Genomic DNA, 21,979 nt, shown 5'->3' with positions numbered 1-21,979 from the left:
CTTCCTTGACACGAGGCCCTCCTCATCTTCAAGCCAACATCAGAGTGTTTAGTCCTTATGCTTCGAATCTTTCTAACTTCCTCATTCTCTGACTTCTGCCAGAAAAGTTCTTTACTTTTCAGAGCTCATGTAATTACACTGGGCCACTCAGATAATCGAGGGTAATCTCTTTATTTTAAGGTCGGTAACTTTACATCTGCAAGATCTCTTTTGCCATGTAACATATTTGCGGGGATCAGAGTGTGGACATCTTTGTGGGACGATCCTTGCCTACCACAGGCTTGTTGAAGAAATAGCCGACTCTATAGCTGAGGCAAAGAAAGTACAAGATAAATCTACAATATTTCGTGCCAAAAAGTAAGAAAATGCTCAAAGAGTAAGTGGGACAAATTGCAAGGGCACATTAATCATCTTAAAAGGGCTCTTACTGGCCAAATCTATGATTTGAACATCAAAATAAATAATAATAGTAAAGGATAGTAACCTATTAACTAAAAGTAAGAATCCATGAGTCCACACTGATATATAAATAAATATAGGTATGAAGAAGTAAATGGCAATGAAAGGAAAGCTCTTCCTTATAATAAAAAACCAACTGCCAATTGTAAAATGAGTGATAGAATTAGAAAATCCCCATTTTCTAGCCATCATAATAACTGATTCAGTCAAGAGCCATAAATGGATGACAAAACTAATGAAGGAAGGTTTGAGGAATTACAGGATATATTTATGTTACAAGTATATTCCCACAAGATACTTTTACAAACAGTAAAATAGTTACTTTACAGTGCTGAAACCTGGCAAACATCGCCTGAACCAAATTATCAAGATTAACATTGTCAATAATGGGACTAATTGACAGCATGTCCCTCCTGATAGGATGAACCAAGACAAACTCATCCTAATTTCTGTGGTATTCCTGTTAAAAATGCATAATCTGAATCTCACCAAGTGAAAACATCACACAAATCCCAACTGAGGGAAATGCTACAAAAGAAGTGGCTTGTCCTCTCCAAAACTGTCAGAGAAAGACTCAGGAACTATGCCAGACTGAGGAAACTAAGAAACCTGACAACTGAAAGCCATGCTTCGTCTTGGATTTTTTTTTCTTATCAAGGAATTATTGGAACAACAGTCAAAATCTGAATTAAATCTGTAGATTAGATAATAGCATCATTCAAATTTCCTGATTTTGATAATTATTTTGTGAGATACATAAATGTAGGTAAGATAATCCCTTTAAAAAAAAGACATACAATTTCTAATATTTAGTAATAAAGGGGCATCCATCATGTCTGCAAGTTACTCTTGAGCATTTCAGAATAAACATTTATGTACATATATAATAGTGAATATTCGGGAGAATCAGAGGGAAAAGATAAAAGGGATCTTGAAATTCTATGTACCATTTTCTCAACTTTTCTGTAAATGTATAAGTCAAAATATTTTAAATGTTTTAAAGTTGCTAATTTTGATAAACTGTCCTACATTATTACAGAAATGTAGTTTATTGTCAGGGTAGATAGTTAAGTTGTTACTTTAAAATGGGTTTAAAAATGGGTTTAGCTCATTGTCTTGAAGTCTGCCAAATTTTAGCGATGGTAAATCAGTTTCAAATAATATCTAGATCCCCTGTCAGGAGTTGACTGTAGTATTTGTAATAGGATGAGACCTTAAGTCCAAATACAGAGGAACACAAATAAAGCACTTGTTGAGTACTGGCCTTCACCCGTCCATCCACCTGATTAAACAGTAATACACTTCAGTTGTAGATTTGTGAAGTATACTGGTTCTAAAAAATATAATAAAAATCCTTTAATCTCACCATTCTGTAGTAACTATTTAAAAACACTTTGATACATTGTTTTTCATGGCTTCTTCTAGACGTATATGTATGTTGTTTTTATATGAACATGGTCCTACATGGTCCTTTTCATTTTTATTTTGAATATTTGTTTAGAGCTTTTGCTTTTATATAATTGAGTAAGTCTACCTCATAAACTAATAATTGTTAAAATTTCTTCTATAGACAAACTATTTCCTTCCACATCAAAAGAATGTATTAATTTTTGTGTATTTTATCTATTTTTAACTTTAATTCAGCAAGACTGTGAAGTAGGAAACTATAACTACTGTACTTTTATATATACTTAAGGTCAGTAAATTCCACTTCTATCCCACCCCCCAAAAAAAGCAATTAGGGAGAGGACTTTGGTAGCCTATCTTAATCTCTTAACTGCAGCAGAGAAGTGAGTACTTTGAAAACACCAACCTTTACTTCAAGTAAGAAGAAAATAACATTGAGAAGTACTGTATGTGCTTTAAAGCTGTTTAAATTCAGAATTTTTCCCTTTAATCTGTGTATAAACCCCTGACTGTGCCCTGTGCTTTTAAACCAACCTCAAGTATAAACACAGTTCTTTTTCGGTTCAGTGCTAATCTTCAAATACCTTTTTAAAAATGCTTGATGTGAGATACATTAACAGGAGGGAAAGAACCTCCTGCGTTCTTCCAAAACATCTTAAAAGACCTAAATTCACCAATTCTGCAAATAATCTATTTTTAAGACGCCATTGTGTAAGTAATTAGGTAAACTGGCTTCTCTGAACATGTTATTTATAGGTATCTATTCTGTATGCAGTACTCACCAGTACCTTTGGAATTCTGATAAAAAGAATGTCCAGCTGATCTGTTTTAAAAAAGAATGCAAATATACAATAATTAACAGCTTTAAAGAAAGTACTTAAAATGACAAAAGGGACAGTATTGCAGATGCTTGTCACTTTTCCTGTTTCCATCAAACATAATGTCTTACAAATATTCTTTTGTAATTCTTGTTAAATCCTAACAGCTCCAGGCTTTTTTGAAAAGTGTGTGATATATGATTTTTTTAACCATATTACAAAGAATTTACTTTAAACCAGATTTGTTTTTACTTTTATAGCCTATAATCTAATTTGTACAATGAGTTCGATAAAGTGGTTTAGGCTTCTGTGCTAACCATGAGACATTTTCTTGCTCTCTTTCCCTTTAATAAAGTAATTTGGGCATTGAAAATGCTTAGTCTTTACGTAATTAAGTGCTGGAACTGATACAAGTTCTTTTTTCTTTTCTCAAATTAAGTTGAAACAGAAATACCCCTTCTTCCCTCTTCCCACAGTTTATTCATTCACCAAAAATTTATTGATCTCCTGATACACTAGGATCCAGCACTTTGCTAAACACTGTGAAGAACAAAAAAGAAACACATCCAGCTTTAAGAAGTCGTCCACCTCCAGATATAAAAAAGATGGTAGGGTACCATACCAGGAGATGGGAAGAAGGGGAAATGAAGAGTTTTTGCTTATTGGGTACAGTGCTTCTGTTTGGGGTGCTGAAAAAATTTTGGAGACAGATAGTGATGATTGCACACCATTGTGAATATGATTAGTGCCACTGAATTGTACGCTTAAAAATGGTTAAAATGGCAGACTGTGTTATATACATGAATAACTACAATATTAAAATGTTTTTTTTTAAGGGTGAAACAGGAAAAAGGAAAAGAAAAAAAAAAAGACAGCAATGATGCCATGACTATGGGCTGCATCTGACAGCGAATACCCCACAACTCTCGCTTTTAGGGAATAATGGGGAGAGCAGACGAGGAGGTATTTTAGAGCAGAGGCCGGCAGCAGTGACTTCAGTAGCTATTTGTCTTCACCATTCAGGAAATAATTGTTCAAAAACAGCTAAAAATGAAATGGATTTAAAAAGGAGACTTCTGAGCGAAGAAAATATCTCACGAGCAAGGTGCCTCTAAATGCTAATACTGCCATCAGGCTCACCGGCGATTATGAGCCCCCATTTGTAGGAATGGTGGCCCATGCCACACACAAGAAACTGATTTATCGACATGGAACCCCTCCGTAGAGCCGGGCACGTTTTCTCCCTACCCGGTTCCCCGCTGGCCTCGCCTGCAGATACTGATGGGGCCAGACGGCAAGGTTTCCAACGGGCTTCGCAGCGCCTCCTCGAGGCAGAAAGATGCACCTAGGCAGGCGACTGTCGCAGTCCCGCGTTTAGTCAGTACACCAAACCCTCCCCCGAAGCCCTTCCCCTAAACCGTGAGCGCCTCCATATTTCCCATCCCGACCACAACAAACGTTTCCCCTCCGCTCACTTCAGTACACCGGGGCCCAGTTCCTCCGCGGAGCAGCCAGCTCCCACCCACTACTAGACAGGGGGTCGCGACGCGGGCTGGCCGCCGTCCCCCAGCCCCGCAGGACCCCAAGCCTACCCGCCTTCGCCACCCTCGGTCCCGGCCACCGCGGGCGACTGTGCAGAGGAGCCGCACTCGGTCCAGTCGGACGCGGGACCCTGGCCCGGCATCTCCTCCCGGAGCCCCGGCACGAGCGGTGTGAGGAGCGGCTCTCCCCTCTCCTCTCCCCGTCAGCACGCGTGCGTCAGGCGGCGGAGGTACTGGGGCGAAGAGGCGGACGCGGGTTTCTAGACCCCCTCCGAGGCGGCCCGGACACAGCCCGAGTAGCTTCGGGAGCGCCAAGAGGGCAGACCCACAATCCTGGAGCTAAACTGGGGGGTGGCGGGAGGGCTTTAGTTGATTGCGCGTTTGCACGTTTTCGTTTGTATTTTTCGTGGAAGGGATGCGTCACAAGAAAGGAAACACACGTGCTCCCTAAAATAGGAGGTGCCCTCCGCCTCAGTATTCCAGACTCTCAGCAAATTCGCAAATATTGGGTGTCAGTATATAGGCCAAACAGCAGTGCGCAAACCAAGGACCACAGCCCGGCGCAGCTAAGCTGAGCGTTTTGCGTTATCCATTATATCACTTAGGCAACCAGCCGTCACCAGGCTCCAAACCGCCGAATTTCGGCACTTATTTGTGCGCACGCGCCAGCGCCAGCGCCGCGGCCCCGCCCCTCAGAGATTCCCTCAAGAAGCGCTTCACAAGAAGTTCGGCACTCGGGACTCTCCGTAGTGAGAGGTGTGGCAGAACCGTAAACGCCCAAGGGACTTGAATTGTGATTGGTCGGGTTTGTGGTGTTCCCGGAATTCAGCTGGCGTCGCGCGAAGGCTGGAGGGAGCATATAGGTCAGAATCTTAGTTCTGTGTGGCCGGCGTCCCTGGGAGCCTGGAGCCCTGAAATGCCTCGGTATGCTCAGCTCGTCATGGGCCCCGCAGGCAGCGGGAAGGTGAGAATTTTGAGCGAGGAGGGGAGAAAAGTCGGAGGTTCCTGGGTAGTGGGGTGTTCGGGTCCTGAGGGAGGGGGCGGCGGGTGTATATTGGGGAACCTGAGATTCTGAGCACCTAGCTTCTGTTTCTGGACTTCAGTGCCTTATTGTTTAGTTTTGAAAAGGGAGTCATAGTAATTGCTAATATTTATTGGATCTCTCAGCCCGAAGTACTGCTCTAAATGACTCGTTTATTTCCCACGGCAACCTTACGAGGTAGGTGCTGTTATTTCGAACATTTCTATAATCTTCAGAGAGCAAGATTTAGACTCACAGCCTTTGACAGGCAGCTGTATTTGGCTAGAATTAAAAGCACTTTAAAGTTGCATTTAATGTTACAGTTACCTTCAAGTTTTGATAAAATATAATTAGCTTACTATTTACAACAGATAAAACTTTTTCTTGTAAAGAAAATATTAATATTAGGGGCACTCAAATATGGCAGACAGGTGATGCTAGAGCTCAAGTAACAGAAGTTTGGGAAACACTAGAATCTGTGGAGGTGTTTTATGGCTTCAGTTTTTAATTTAACAAGCATATGATTCTGACCCATTGTCCTATTGTGGGTACAAGGAATATACATGTGACTAAGATATGTCTCGCGTCTACCCAGAGCCTGCAGTCTATTTTGAAAGACCCATAGGTGACTAGTTATTTAAAATACACTCTGATGCATAGAAAGGGCAAAGGTAACAGTATGTATAAAGGCATTGAGGAGAAAGCATGAAAGAAATTATTTCTGTATTACAGATTAATTAAAAAAAATTTTATTGTAAAAAATAAAACTTTTTTTTATTTTTATATATACAAAGCAAAGAAAGAAAAAAAGCAATAATTTTCAAAGCACACTTCAACAAGTAGTTACAGAATAGATCCCAGAGTTTGTCATGGGCTACTATTCCACCATATATTCCAGATTAATTTTTGGACTGATTGTGATCAGTACTATCCTTCATTCCTTCATACAGCAAGTTTTTGATGCTTACTGTCATAAATACTCATTGGGCATGTTCTTTGTGCCAAGCATTGTTCTAGACCCTGGGGATTTCATGGGGAACAAAACATATATACAAAATATACCTGCCCTTGAGGACCTTATATTCAAACGTATTTTTTAATTAAGTCAGTCAATTAAAAATAATGGTTGTTTTAGTTTTTAAGCTGCCAGTATGCAGTGTACTAGAAACGGAGTGGCTTTTTAAAAAGATAATTTAAGTTGCAAGTTTAGAGTTCTAAGGCCGTGAAAATGTCCAAAATAAAGCATCCAGGGAAAAATACTGTGCTAGTTTGAAAGGATTATGTATCCTAGGAAAGCCATGTTTTAATCCTGATCCATCCCGTGATGGCAGCCGTTGCTTTTTTTTTTTTTTAGATGGGTAGGCACCGGGAATCGAACCCAGGTCCTCAGGCATGGCAGGAGAGCGCTCTTACCTGCTGAGCCACTGTGGCCTGCCCGCAGCCGTTGCTTTTAATCTCTGTTCAGTACTATAGTTTGGAAACCTGATTAGATTATATCCACAGAGGTGTGGGTTACCCAATTATGGGTATTAACTTTTTATTAGAGAGAGATGTGATTCCATCCATTCCAGGTGGGTCTTGATTAGTTTACTGGAAACCTTTAAAAGAGGAAATATTTTGGAGAGAGTAAAGAACAGAGCCATGAGAACCAGGAGAGCCCACACACCCAGAGACCTGTGGAGATGAAGAAGGAAAATGCCCCTGGGGAAGTTTGATGAAACAAGAAGCTTGGAGAGAAAGCTAGCCGACATCACCATGTTTCCCATGTGGCTTTCCAGTTGAGAGAGAAACCCTGAACGTCATCAGCCTTCTTGAACTAAGGTATCTTTCCCTGGATGCCTTAGATTGGACATTTCTATAGCCTTGCTTTAATTTGGACATTTTTGCAGCTTTAGAACTGTAAACTTGCAACTTATTTAATTCCCCCTTTTAAAAGCTGTTCCATTTCTGGTATATCACATTCCGGCAGCTAGCAAACTAGAACGGATACTTTCATTGAAGAAAGGCTGATTGGGTCCAGAACACCTCTGTCAGCTGGAAAGGAACATGGTGACATCTGCTAGCCTTCTCTCCTGGCTTCTCATTTTATAAGGATTCCCTGAGGGTGTTCTTCTGCATCTCCAAAGATGTCTGGCTGTGTGCGCTCTCTCAGCTCTTTCCATAGTGGTTCCCTCTTAAAGGGCTCCAGCAAGCAATCCCACCTTGAATGGTTGGAGACGCATCTCCATGGAAACCATCTAATCAAAAAGTTACCACCCACAATTGGGCGGGTCATATCTCCATGGAAACAATCAGAAAGGTCCCCCCAGCAATATTAAATGAGGATTAAAAGAGATGTTTTTTCTGGGGTACATAATAGCTTCAAACCTGCACAGTGATCAAATAATTATGTACCAGATGCTGTGATAGTCCCTTAGTTTATAAAACTGAGTAAGACACATCCCTTTCTCTTAATAGTGAGGTAGACAGCGAAGTAACATGGCAACTTTAACAAAGTGTAATGACTACATGAGGGCTAAAGATTCTCTAAACCAGAAGTTGCAAACTGATGGCCCACCTCAAGACTATGTATTGATCTCAATGTTCCCTTATTGGATAACCTTCCCCCAGATCGGCAAGCACATTCCCATCTTTCATATCTTGTCCCATATATCCCCTCTTCAGAGACATTGTCCCTGATACCCTACCTAAAGCTTTGTTTAGACTGTGCAAGTGCTAGTAGAGATACTACATGTGCTGAATAATCCAAAATCTTCCCTTTAAATTCAACTTTTAGGACATTAGAGCAAAAGGAGCCTTAATAATCGTGGAGGCCATTCTAGTTAGAGACAAGAAAATAGAGGGCAGAGTGAAGAACAGATTCCCCAAAGTTATTCATGAATCCAGTCCTGGTCTGGTTTGTAATCCAGTCAGATCCCTGACTCCCAGCCCAGTGCCTCTTGCTTTTTTTTTTCACTCAGCCTCCTGGTTAATGATGGTGTTGTTCTGGACTTAGTGGACACTGCCCCAAGGGGTTGGGAGAGTCCTGGGAGAAGGGGGTTTAGCACTGTACTGCCTGCTATTCTAACCCCTCTAGCCTTGTGATATTGCAGAGCACCTACTGTGCCACCATGGTCCAACACTGTGAAGCCCTCAATCGATCTGTCCAAGTTGTGAACCTTGATCCTGCAGCCGAGCACTTCAACTACTCTGTGATGGCTGGTGAGTCCTGAGCAAAGACTCTTTTCCTGAAAAGTTAAGAGGGAAGGGGAACCAGAATAAGTACTGGCTGTTCAGCACAGAACCTAAAAAGTTAATTACTATAATCTGGTCCCCTGAATTCCAAATCATGATGAACAGAAAAGGCTTAGTGTCATGTGGTGGTATAAGGTCATGATGTCATGTGTACATGACAGCATCTTTTTTGAGTCCTTGATGTAAGAATTCAAAGTGATTGGACTTGTCCCTCTCCACCTTTCCCCTCTGTCCCTTTCATGCTTAGTCCTGCTGGCTTACTGTTACTCACACTTTCAGTGAGCAGCCCAGGTGGTTTTTTGTTTGTTTATTTTATTTTAATTAGTTAATTCATCTATTTGTTTGACCCATTTTATGCCAGACATCTGGGTTATAGCAGAGAACCAGACAGACACTATCCCTGTCTTCATGAACCTTTTAGTGGGACTGTTAAGTATTAAACAAAATGAAAAACATATTAGAGATTGTGATAAAGACTGCAAAGAGGATGATCAGAAAGAGTAGCTAGGGGAGATTGCTTTAGGTGAGTTGGTCAGGGATAGTGTCTGTAAGGAGGAGAAATTTAAGCAAAGACCTGCAAGATGGGAATGCACTTGCCAAGCTGGATGAGGGAGGGAGGGAAGCAATTGAAGATGAGGGAATATTGAGATAATTGCCTAGACGTGGCATGGGATTGGTATTTTCCAGAAAAGTAGAATGTGTCAATGAGCTAGAGCATAGAACAGGACATGAAGAGTTAAGATTTTATTCTGATAACAGAGGGTTTTATGTAGTAGAGTTATTAACATCTGATTAATGTTTTTAAAGATAAACTCTGGCTCTTAGATGACAAAGTCGACTCCAGGAGGTTAAGATGAGAACAGGGACCAGTAATATGGCTGTCTAGTTGTCATGGATTATGATAGTTGTGGTGATGTAAAGAAGCAAATGGATTCATTGTGTATTTCTCACGTAGAATTGACAGCATTCTGTGGGGGGGTTGAACCAGGAAGGTATAGGAAAGGGAGAACTCAAGGGTAATTCTTAGGTATCTGACTTGAGCTATTCAATATATTATGTCATTTACTGAGGAGAAAGACAAGAAGGTTTGGGTTTGGGGCAATTCTCTTTGCCCTTATTAAGTATGAAATGTCTGATAGACATGGGAGGTGATCTCATGGAAACACCTGGATATAATAGTCTGGAATTCATAAAAGAGGTCTCACCTGGGCAAATAAATTGGGGGGTCAGCAGCATATTGATAGTACATAAAGTTGCTGGCCTGGATGGGATCACTTTGGGAGAAGGTGTGGTTAGAGAAAAAGACTCAAGACTGAGCATGAAGCTGTATAATCCTTAGAGGTCTGGTGGAGGGGGTAGAGTCAGAGAGGTAGGAGGGAAATATGGTGTCACCAAAGCCAGGAGGTGATAGTGATTCAAGATAGAGCTAATAGTTGGCTGTGTCATCTTGAGGACAGAGACGTAGCTGTTAAATTTGGCAACATGAAAATGCTGGTGACCTTGATGAGCGGTTTCAATGTAGTAGTAGTAGGGATGAAAACCAGATTGGAGTGATTTGAAGAGTGAATTGGAGGTGGTGCAGTGTAGGTATTGAGTGGAGAAGTCTTGCTGAAACAGTTCAGTGAGAAAAAAGGAGCAGAAAAATGATGTGATAATTGGAAGGAGGTGTGAGGGATCAAGGGAAATTTTCTTCTAAGATTGGAGATGACAACTAGAACTTGCTTGTATGTTGAAGAGAACAGTCCAGTAGAAAGGGAGAAGTGAAAGTGCCAGAGAGAGAGTAGAAATGGCTACAAGAATGAATTCCTTGAGAAAGACAAGGGGATTTAGAACAGGTCGAGGATTTTGCCTTTACCCAGAGTGGTAAAGTGCTTCTTCCATTGTAACAGGAGGAAAGGCAGGGAGATAGGTATGGAATCTTGTTATATTGCTGGTGGAAAAGTGGAAATTTCTGTTAATGACACGTGAGGTTGTCAGCTAAGAGTGGCTGGAAGGGAGTGAGGGGAGGGCATGAAACAGTTATCTTAAGAAAAAGGCATTTTAGTTAGAATGGGCATAGACCAAATACCCCTAAAGAGTGGGAGAAAGATCAAAGGTGATGGTGGAGTTATACAGAGAAGGTAGGGTTTAACAAATGAGTATGATTGCTGAGTCATTATATTGATATTTCTTTTTGTCTCCAGTATCTTAGAGCAGTCAGAAGGAAAAACCTAAAATTGTGAATTGTAACCCATTCCAAACTCTGAAATCTGTTCTACAACTAATTGTTGTGCTGTGCTTTGAAATGTATTGCTTTTTTGTATATTTGTTATTTTTCACCAAAAAAAGAAAAAGTCAATTGTCATAAATGCACAGCTATATGAAGCTATTGTGAACCACTGATTGTACACTTTGGATGATTACATGGTATGTGAATATATAATATATATCAGTTAAAATTAAAACATTAGAAAGGACGTTTCATTGTTCTGAGATCTTTTGATTGCAACAAATAACACTCAAGCTAGATTAAGTAAAAATAAAATTTATTAGAAGAAATCAGGGTCTCTCAAAAAACCCAACAGCAAGACTTCTTGAGAGACTAGAACCCAAAACAAGAAAACTAACAGGAACTGAGGCAGGCTTTCTGTCTCTCTCTGTCTTTTTTCTTGCTTGGGAACCAGTTTTCTCTGCCTCAGGATGCATGTGGCCCAGTAAAGTTTCCCCAATCCTAAATTCACATCCTTCTGTGGTCCAGGTGTTTTACAGACTAACTAGTGTCCTTGATTCATCCTTTTAGGAAACAAATTTATTTTCCCAACTTGAGTTAGTTGTTTATCCCTAAGGGGAGTACATAGGAAGATGTTATTAGTACAAATCCAGCTATGAGTGAGGCACAGTTCTCCATGAATGGAGATTGTAGGTTTAAGCAAAAAGACATAAGGTAGAAAATTGTAAGTACTAACTTCTAAATATCAATAAGAGATTTTTAAGTCCCTACCCTAAGTGATGTATGTACATTATCTCCTTTGGTCTGTGTCCTTCTACTCCAGGATGTATAATTCTCCACCAACCTCCTTAGTTTTATGAATCAGGAAAGTGAGGCGCAGGGAGATTATGTAGCTTCCCTAAGATCATCATGTGAATAATTGGAGGTGGGATTTTGTTTGGTTGGTTGGCTTTGTGATACTTTTTTTTTTTGTAATAGGAGTACATATTCACATGGTTCAAAATGCAAAAGGTATGAAAGAGTGAATATACAAGAGAAAATCTCCTTCCCAGCTTTATGTCCCAATGATCTAGCTCCCCTTGCTGGAGTCAGCCGGCATTACCACTCCTGGTATATCCTTTCACAGATAGTCTATGCACAGAAAATAAAATTTGTACATGTATTATGTATATGTGGTGAATTTTTGTCTCTTCTTTTTTTTTTTTTTTTAAACACAAATGATAGTGTAATTACTTAGTTCTGTGCCTTGCATTTTTACCTGAACAGTATACCTGGGAGAGAATATTATGTCAGTACTGAAAGAGTTTCCCCTTTATGGCTGCATAGTATTCAATTGAATGGCTATACAATAATTTAATTAGTTCTCTGTATGGTTGTTAATTATTATGTGTGAGGGTAATAATTTGAATGGATATGCTTATATTCTGGGCCCTATCTATTCTTTTCAGACATCCGGGAACTGATCGAGGTAGATGACGTGATGGAGGATGATTCTCTGAGGTTCGGTCCCAATGGAGGATTGGTATTTTGCATGGAGTACTTTGCTAATAATTTTGACTGGCTAGAGAACTGTCTCGGCCATGTAGAAGATGACTACATCCTTTTTGACTGTCCAGGTAAGTCAGCAATTTGTGTCATTTTCCTTAAAGTTGTGATCACTCTGTCCTCAGTGGGAGAAAGTGGAGTGTGCATTTGTAGCTCTACACTGTACTGCATTGAGGTGCAAAATTCTTATTCCTTGAGTTTATGGGGTGCTTCTTTGCGTGCTGGGAATACCATAGAGAGCAAGGTAGATCTGGCCTCTGGCCTCTGTCCTCTGAGCTCATAGTCAGATGGGGATGGGAGTGCTAGACAGTATAAATAAAAATCAACCTAATAATCATTTAATGTGTGGTTGTGGCAGGTGCCCCACAGGAGTAGCGTAGACCATCACGTGGAGGGAGCTTAGAGGAGGCTTCTAATCAAGTGGCCTTTTTAGCTGGGCCTTCAGAGTGAAGGTGAGGGAGAGTGTGATCCAGGCAGAAGACACAACCTGCTGCAGGCCTTGAGGCAGGAAGGAACAAGGAGGTTTGTGGGATTGAAAAGATCAGCGTGGCTAGAGTCTGATAACAAAGAAGAAAATGTAAAGGTGAGGCTGGCAGTAACAGGTAATCACACATGGCTTCTTAGGCCATAATGTGAATTGTAGACTTAAGCCTAACTCTGCTGTGATCATATGGCCTTAATCCTCCATCCCCAACCCACTCTGTTTTATTGAGCATGCTTTTACCTACAGAAATGACACATAGCAGCCTATGCAATGGGAGGCAATATTTGAAAACCATAAGGGTTTAATAGCCAAAATATATGAAGGAATTTTATAACTCAACATGAAAAAGACAAACTCAATTTAAAAATGGGCAGAAGACATGAACAGACATTTTTCAGAAGAGGAAATACAAATGGCCCAAAAACATATGAGACGAGGCTTACCTTACTGGCTATTAGGGAAATGCAAGTTGAAACCACAGTGAAATATCATCTCACACCTACTAGAATGGCCAGTAACAAAAATAAACCCAGAAAACTACAAGTGCTAGAAAGGATGTGGAGAAAGAGGCACACTCATTTACTGTTGATCAGAATGTAAAAATGATGCAACTGTTCTGGAAGGCAGTTTGGCAGTTCCTCAGGAAGCTAAGTATAGAATTGCCGTATTATCCAGTAATCCCATTACTAGGTACATACCTGGAGGAACTGAAGCCAGAGGCATAGATAGTTGTTTACCTGTGTTTTATTTTTTGTTTTTTCTTTGTATGCTGTATGGCGGGGGTCACATTTCATTCTTTTTCCATGTGAGTATCCCCTTGTTGCAGCATAGCACCATTTGTTGACTTTTTGTTTTTGTTTGTTTTTTGTTTGTTTGCCAGAAGTTCATGGGCTGAGAATTGAACCCGGGTCTCCCACATGACAGGCAGGAATTCTACCACTGAACCACCCTTGCACCTCACTTACCTGTGTTTTATTGTGGCGTTAGTCACGATTGCCAAGAGATAGAAATAACACAGATGTCCATCAACAGTCAATTGGCTAAACAGACTGTGGTATATACATACAATGGAATATTACATAGTTGTAGACAGAATAAAGTCATGAAGCAGGTAACACTGGCTGAACCTGGAGGGCATTATGCTGAGGGAAATTAGCCAGAAACAAAGGATATACTGTATGTTCTCACTAATGTAAACTAACATTGATGAGTAAATTTAGAGTAAAAGTTAAGAACACAAGTTATCAGGAGATAGAAAGAGGGTCGAGATCGGGCATTTGATGCTGAAGGAATAAAGAATGTTCAGTAGAACTGATTGTAAAGATCCAGAAATGCATAGCACAATGCTATCTGATGGTAACAATATTGTAAGTACACTGAACGAAACTGAGTGTGAGTATGGTTGAGGAAGAAGGGCTGGGGGCATGTATGACACCAGAAGGAAAATAAGAGGACACATTGTAAGTAAAGAGCTTAATGAATAGTTTCAAATGGCATATGCCCTTGTAGCTCCTTCTTTTTTAAAACGTTGTATTGTGCAACATATATATAACAAAACCATTTTTTTAATTTATGTATTTATTAATTTTTAAAAAATTAAGAACAAAAACATTAACATATATTCCTTTCTACATATACAATCAGTAATTCTCAGTATCATCACATAGTTGCATATTCATCATTTCTTAGAACATTTGCATCAATTCAGAAAAAGAAATAAAAAGACAACAGAAAAAGAAATAAAATAACAGGAAAAAAAAAGATTATACATACCATACCCCTTACCCCTCGCTTTCATTGATCACTAGCATTTCAAACTTAATTTATTTTAACATTTGTTCCCCCTATTATTTATTTTTATTCCATATGTTCTACTTGTCTGTTGACATGGTAGATAAAAGGAACATCAGACACAAGGTTTTCACAATCACACAGTCACATTGTGAAAGCTATGTCATTATTCATTCATCATCAAGAAACATGGCTACTGGAACACAGCTGTACATTTTCAGGCAGTTCCCTCCAGCCTCTCCACTACATCTTGAACAACAAGGTGATATCTACTTAATGCGTAAGAGTAACCTCCAGGATAACCTCTCGACTCTGGAATCTCTCAGCCATTGACACTTTGTCTCATTTCTCTCTTCCCCCTTTTGGTTGAGAAGATTTTCTCAATCCCTTGATGCTGAGTCTCAGCTCATTCTAGGATTTTTCTTAGTTCCTTGATGCTGAGTCTCAGCTCATTCCAGGATTTCTGTCCCACGTTGCCATGAAGGTCCACACCCCTGGGAGTCATGTCCCACGTAGACAGAGGGAGGGTGGTGAGTTTGCTTGTTGTGTTGGCTGGAGAGAGAGGCCACATCTGAGCAACAAAAGAGGCTCTCTTAGGGGTGACTCTTAGGCCTAAATTTTAAGTAGACTTGACCTATCCTTTGTGGGGTTAAGTTTCATATGAACAAACCCCAAGACTGGGGGCTCAGCCTATGCTTTGGTTGTCCACACTGCTTGTAAGAATATCAAGAATTCAACTTGGGGAAGTTTAATTTCTCCCCGTTCTCACCATTCCCCGAAGGGGACTTGGCAAATACTTTTCCAGTCACTGATCAAATCACTCTGGGATTCATTGGGACAAAACCATTTGTAAGTGTACAGTTCATTGGCATTAATTCTAATCCCACTGTTGTGCCGCCATCACCACCATCCATTACCAAAACTTTTCATCACCCCAATCAGAGACTACCCACTAAGCAATAATTCCCCCTTGTCCCCTCCCTGCAGTCTCTGGTAACCTCTCATTGAAGCACTTACTTTTTTTTTTTTTGCCATGTGAGAAGTCCTTATATCTTTTTTTTTAATTGACATATCTTCACGCACCATACAGTCCATCCAAAGTATACAATCAGTGCCTCACATAATCATCACATAGTTGTATATTTATCATGATCATTTTTAGAACATTTGCATCACTCCAGAAAAAAAAAAAAGACAAAAGAAAAAACTCATACATCCCATACCTTTTGCCCCTCCCTTTCATTAACCACAAGTATTACAATCTACCCAATATTTTTTACCTGTTATACCCCCATTATTTATTTGTTATTTTATACTTATTTTTTTGCTCATCTGTCCATTCCTGAAGTACTTAGTTTGATTGACAGAAAGCTAAAGTGTGAAGAACCTCATTTTCTACATAAAACTGGATAGTTTACTTGGGATTCCGATGGTGGAATGCTTGGTTATGATTGCTTTGAGAGGCTGTAAGGCCCCTTAAAAATTCAATGTATTACTACCAGCTGTTGACTTGCTGCACATAACCCCTGCCCCCTTTCTTTTTTTATTGTCTTATGGAGAAATTTTCTTTCCTGTAATTTGATGATTTAACCTATTTCCTGTTTGTTATATTCTTCTTGTAGGTCAGATTGAGTTGTACACTCACCTGCCTGTTATGAAACAGCTGGTCCAGCAGCTGGAACAGTGGGAATTCCGAGTGTGTGGTGTTTTTCTTGTCGATTCTCAGTTCATGGTCGAGTCATTCAAGGTGAGGGTAAATCTGTTTTGACTTCTAACACTTCGTACCGGCAAAGACAGTGTCCTTTAATCATTTTGTGATTCTGGATATCTCACAAACTGTGTTCCAGAGTTGTTAAATATCCTCTTATTACTCAATTATGATGATGATAATGTATTTTTAAGTCAAAAAAAAAAGTAAATTATGATGACGTATATAGATTTTGAGGAGCTGCTTTTTAAGAAAAATGAGGCAGATGCATATTAAATAAAATAGTTTATTTTTAATGTTCTTTTGTCCAATTTATGAATTATCCAAACCAAATTTTCTTTCCTCTTAACTCTTGAGGAATGTTCTGTAGGGAAGGAGACGAGAGAGATTGATTTAAGAGATGTGTGTTTACTCTATGCACACTCTACACGTTAAATCTCCGTCATCTAATTTTCACCTTTGGAAACCAAGCGTTGATCATCTGATTAGAAAACTGTCTTTTTTCTTTTAATATTAGCATTTCTTTTGCTTATGCCAATTTTGTTGCAAGCAGGAGCAGAAACTTCTCTTAATTCAGAGACCAGGCAACTTTGTCAGCAACAGCTAATTCATCTTCCCTTTTCTGTTTCTTCCTTCAGTTTCTGTCTGGCATCTTGGCAGCCCTGAGTGCAATGATCTCTCTAGAAATTCCGCAAGTTAACATCATGACAAAAATGGATCTGCTGAGTAAGAAAGCTAAAAAGGAAATTGAAAGGTAAGTTTTACCACAACTCATCCATTAGCATCAGATCTCAATTGCAAAGATAAAGCTCTTAAATTTTATTAAGGCTTGAGGTCCTGTCAGTCTATAAATTTAGTTTCCTGATTTATTCTTCTCTTTTTTTAATCACTCTTCTTTACACTTTTAAAGGTTTCTAGATCCAGATGTGTATTCTTTGTTAGAAGATTCTACAAGTGACTTAAGAAGCAAAAAATTCAAAAAATTGACTAATGCTATATGTGGACTGGTAAGTTTTCAGATACAATTTTTTTTTCTTTTAATGATCTACACTTTTTTTTTTTTTCAACTCTTAACTTTTACCGTAAATAGACACTGGACACAAATTTCTGTTTTGGGCACAGTGTTGTTTCCTCCTACCAACCAAAACAGCTCTCCTTGTGGAGGCCTTTCTGAGCCACAGGGAGGGGTAGATCATACTATAGCCATGGCACTTTCTCAGAATTTGTGGTTAACTGCCCTAGAATCCACACTGAGTTCCATTAACTTTAATGCTTAGTTTGTGATCTGGTAAGAGTTGTAAGAATGAGCACTAGAATTTTGGCAAACATGTCTTTTGTGTTTACTTTTTAAGTAATTTTAAGGGTTTTGTTTTTGTTTTATATATGTCCTCAAATACTTAGAAAATGATTATTATGTTCAGGGCATTGGCCTGATAAACCAGTTACTGGAAGCAAAAACCCATGCAAAGGAGCTGTGTTAGTTTGCAAGCTGCCAGAATGCGATATACCAGAACTGGAATGGCTTTTAAAAAGGGGAATTTAATAAATTACAAGTTTACAGTTCTAAGCCTATAAAAATGTCCAAAGTAAAGCATCCAGATAAAGATACCTTAATTCAAGAACGGCCAGTGGGTCAGGAACACCTCTCTCAGGTAGTCACATTGCTGGGATCTGCTTTTCCCTTGATTGTGGGCTCTGTCCTTTCAGCCTCTGTTCCTATGGAGGTTCCTCATTTCGCTTCTCTGGGCTTCCCTTGCTCTCTCAAGGTCCTGCCTTGCTTAACATCTCATGGCGATGTCTGCTAGGTTCCAAGCATCTCCAAACATCTGTGCCTTTTTTCTCTGAAGCAGCTGTTCTCCAAGCATCTGTATCTGCTCTCTCTGTTGGCTCTGAGGCTTCCGTCATTTCTGCTCTGTCAACTCTCCTCTGAAGTTTCTGCCTACTCTGTCCTTTCTGACTCTCTCCAAATGTTTCCTCTTTAAAGGATTCCAGTAAAGTAATCAAGACCCACCTGGAATGGGTGGAGTCACATCTCCATCTAATCAAAGGATTACACCCACAATTGTGTGTGCCCCATCTCCATGGATATAATCTAATAAAAAATTTTGTGCCACAGTGTTGAATCAGAATTAAAGGGTTGCTCCCACAAGATTGGATCAAGATTAAAGCATGGCTTTTCTGGGGTTCATAATACTTTCAAACCGGCACAGGAGCTCAGGTAATTATTAGGGTGTCCTAATAGGGGACTGATAGGCACTTTCAAATTAAAATTCCTTGCGCTTGCTCTGTAGGCAACTGTGTAAAAACAAGTGAAAAAAACAATTTACCTGGTTCCGAAAAGAGAAGATCTTGGGTGCCACTACATTCAGACATCTCCAGCCACAAATGTCCTGAGAGCAGCTGATAATACTGTGTATTATTAGCATTACCTGGGAACATTGTAGAAACCCAGATTCTCAGGCTACACCCAAGACCCATTGAATTAGAAATTCTGAGGGTGGAGCTAAGCCTTCTAGGTGACTCTTATAAGCACTAAAATTTGAGAACCACTGCCCTATAGAAAGAGTTCCAAAGCACAGAAACAGGACCCCACTGGAGCTATGGACAGGTCTAGTTGGGTTGCTGTACACAGCCTGGGAAAACTCCGCAGACGAGGTGCATGTTTTCCTTTCCTTACTTCATTTGGGAGCAGAGATTGGTTGCTCAGTCCTTAGGCTTTCAAGTTCTTGGCAGGGGACTATCAAGCTTTTATATAGAGTTCTAGCAGATGGTCTGGAAATGATATTGGGTTTTTGTTTGCAAGTCGATTGCACAGGAACGTTATCCTAAATGAGCTTAAGCCCAAAGGAAATTTATTGGTGCTCACAACTGAAAAAATCCAGGGGTTGATCTTGACTTAAGGTAGCTAGCTTGAGGGGCATGGGCTCCAATGATGTTTTTAGAACCTGGTCTTTCTCCTTCTCATGGTTGGGTACTCTGTATTATTCCTTTCTCAACAGACTCTCTCTCCCTGTAACAAGATACAATCAGCAGTTCCTCATTTCTATCTTCAGAGTTCTTGGTGCAGCAAAAAGGATTATGGTTTTCTTAGTCAGCCTCAGTATCAGTCATGAGCCCATCCCTGAAGCTGGCTGTGGCCAGGGACATTTGATGCTCTTGTTGGCTGACCTTAGGCCCATTCCTCTCCCTTGAGTTGCACAGCACCACGTAAACCTCGTGGACTGAGAATTGTAGAAGAGAGGTATTTTCCCAGGAGAGAATCCAGGACTGCAACCAGCAGAAGGAGGAATGGGGTTGTGCAAGCAGCAGTGTCCAGGACCATGAACCTATCAGATGTTATGAAGGCTTTATTAGGGACTGATGGCTTTGACCTCATCACCCATTTCTCAAGAAGTGAAACCTTGTGTTTAATACCTGGCAGGTTAGTCTGGCTGACCACAAGTTTACTGGAATTTCCACAGCAACGATTTTACCTGCCATTTCTCTCTTCTGTGAGCCTTGGCATGCAGTCTGAAATATTTATGTCTGTGCCATTAATGCATAGATTTTGTGTCTCAAATGATTGGGACTGAATATTGATATATTCCTGATTTCTCAGTAGACCAAGGGGTGAGGCTGGAGGTGGAGGATGTGGCAATGTCATAATAGCAGTTCTCAGAGAAACTAAAGGCAGAAAGCACAGCTGAATTTCCTGGGAAGTCGAGTTGGGAGGTCCAGGTTAGAAAGCAAGACCTCCTTCTCCATTCCTCAGCAGCCCGTAAGCTTTTGCTCCTCTCTGCACTTTCCTGCTTAACACATTGATCTTGCCACGTCCTCGAACAACTTCTTAATCATTCTACAGATAATTGCAGCTCTCTTAAATCACTTCACTACAGCCTAACACCAATTGGCTGCTTTCTCTTTGTCTCTCAGGTTCAACTCCAAAGAGAGTGAGTCTAATTGGTCAAACAGCTTTTCTTTGGTCAATGCACTGAGTCAAGTTTGCTGACAAATCACTGGATTGGTAACCCCAGGTCTGGTGTTTACCAGGTCTAGTATTGGCCACTCTTATGAAAATCACAGTCCAAACCTATTTCCTTGCAAAGGAGAGGAAAGTAGGGTGGCCAGGCAGCAGTTTAATTTAGAAGTAGTTATTGGTGGTGGCCAGTAAATTAACTGATATGTCTAGTATTTCAAACCATTTTGGGAATTGAGAATTGCTTATGCCCTTATGAAATATCCAGTGATTGTTGAATGCAGATAAATACCCATTAATAGTAAGTGTCCAGTTAAGTAACATACCACTGAGTGTTCTAGTAGGTCAGAGATCAGAAAAATAAATAATGACCTGCTGGTGTTCTGTCTCCAGCTCTTCCAGCCCACACACAGAGGTTTGTAATCAGAAGTGCAAATGGTTATAAGACTCAAATATAGGTTGAACATTATATATTTTACACAACTTCAGAATGAACCTTTCTGCAATCCCCAACTTGTAGATTGACGACTACAGCATGGTTCGATTTTTACCTTACGATCAGTCAGATGAAGAAAGCATGAACATCGTATTACAGCATATTGATTTTGCCATTCAGTATGGAGAAGATTTGGAATTTAAAGAACCAAAGGTAATTTCTGAGTTTGGGATATTTGATGGCTCTTGGTTGAAATGATTGCCACCACTTAACTGGTTTCCTGCAAAATCCAGGCAACTTCTTAAATTAATTTTTGTCTTAGTGGTCGCATTAACCAAGGCATTTCTGGGTGATCTCTGAAATTGACTCCTGTGTCAATAAGCAGTATCGGTTTTACTCTACCTTTTGTTGAGGCTGTATTATTTTCTTTGTGATCAGATATTGGGGATATGTGCAAAAAGGAGGTGAAATCCAGTTGAACTTGGGATGCCCTCACGTAGGTCAGTGGAAAGACTGATGCTATTTGGCAGTAGGGGCACAGTCTCAGCAAATAGGCTGAGTCAGGGTGAATGTAAACGCAAATGCGAGTTGCTTCCAACGAAGTATGAGTACTTTACCACATACCTGGAAAACTTCTATCCATCATGTCTTTTATTACTATTAGCCATTACTTATGAGCAGAACTGGTGTTGGGCATTAGCTCATTATAGAATATTACCTGAAAAATATGTAAACATATTCTAGGTCTAACTGAGTGGAATTTAATGTATTTTCTATTCTGTTTCCTCTGTCAGGAACATGAAGATGAATCCTCTTCTGTGTTTGATGAATATTTTCAAGAAGGCCAGAATGAATGAAGATTTTGCTAAAATATGACTGTATGTATGTGAAGAGCTTGTGACTGAAACTGCAGAACATTCATCTCTTCAGAGGAGGCAACTGTAGAAAGCTACATATTTCAATGAAAAAATAATACTTGGCTGTTTATCTGCAGCATGCATGAATCAAGTTCTGAATCATTCTGAAACTGCTGCTGTTTGAAGTAGGATCATTTGGCATTATTTTAACCTTATCAAAGTTGAAAGTGAAATAAATGCACATAGATTTGTATGTATACATATAAATATAAAGTAGATCTATGCTACAGTTAAGACCATTCTAACTTAATTTACTATGTTTGATTTTTGTTGTTTTTGAGTTTTTTGGGGGAGTGGGAATTACTGTAACAAAATTTACATGTGTATATATAATATGTCCAACAGAAAAAATCTGGAAGGATACAGATAGGACCATTGCTTTATATGTATCTTCTAATTTTCCTACACTAAAAATGTATTATTTCTATAATTAAAAAAGTAAAAGTAATTGTGT

General features: G+C 39.7%; 2 protein-coding genes across 3 annotated transcripts in view; one reads left to right on the top strand and one right to left on the bottom strand.

Moving 5' to 3' along the window:
• The window catches only part of FAM216A (family with sequence similarity 216 member A), an 11,517-nt gene extending 6,645 nt beyond the window's left edge, over window positions 1-4,872 (bottom strand). Inside the window, exons 1-2 of one of the 2 annotated variants that reach the window (XM_077159833.1) lie at window positions 4,277-4,872; window positions 2,649-2,689 (exon numbers count right to left, since the gene is read on the bottom strand). In XM_077159833.1, the coding sequence (XP_077015948.1) occupies window positions 2,649-2,689; window positions 4,277-4,368 (133 nt within the window). In that variant the 5' untranslated portion in view covers window positions 4,369-4,872. The remainder of the gene's footprint in view (window positions 1-2,648; window positions 2,690-4,276) is intronic. The other variant, XM_077159834.1, reaches the window with a different exon arrangement.
• Window positions 4,606-21,979, top strand: GPN3 (GPN-loop GTPase 3). The gene is made up of 8 exons (XM_077159832.1): window positions 4,606-5,189; window positions 8,339-8,447; window positions 12,138-12,305; window positions 16,132-16,256; window positions 16,856-16,971; window positions 17,128-17,224; window positions 20,693-20,821; window positions 21,403-21,979. Exons 1-8 carry the CDS (start codon window positions 5,142-5,144, stop codon window positions 21,463-21,465), a joined length of 855 nt encoding a protein of 284 aa, XP_077015947.1. The 5' UTR covers window positions 4,606-5,141; the 3' UTR covers window positions 21,466-21,979.

This window comes from Tamandua tetradactyla, chromosome 5, assembly GCF_023851605.1.
Source record: "Tamandua tetradactyla isolate mTamTet1 chromosome 5, mTamTet1.pri, whole genome shotgun sequence".
Lineage (NCBI taxonomy): Eukaryota > Metazoa > Chordata > Mammalia > Pilosa > Myrmecophagidae > Tamandua > Tamandua tetradactyla.
This window is presented reverse-complemented; position numbering and strand designations above follow the sequence as displayed.

What these genes read in the sequence shown, in the direction of transcription:
- GPN3 (XM_077159832.1), top strand. Translation starts at nt 5,142, where the DNA reads ATGCCTCGGTATGCTCAGCTCGTCATGGGCCCCGCAGGCAGCGGGAAG. An exon ending in GCTAAAAAGGAAATTGAAAG is followed by an intron (nt 16,972 to 17,127) that starts GTAAGTTTTACC and finishes ACACTTTTAAAG; the next exon opens with GTTTCTAGATCCAGATGTGT. An exon ending in TGGAATTTAAAGAACCAAAG is followed by an intron (nt 20,822 to 21,402) that starts GTAATTTCTGAG and finishes TTCCTCTGTCAG; the next exon opens with GAACATGAAGATGAATCCTC.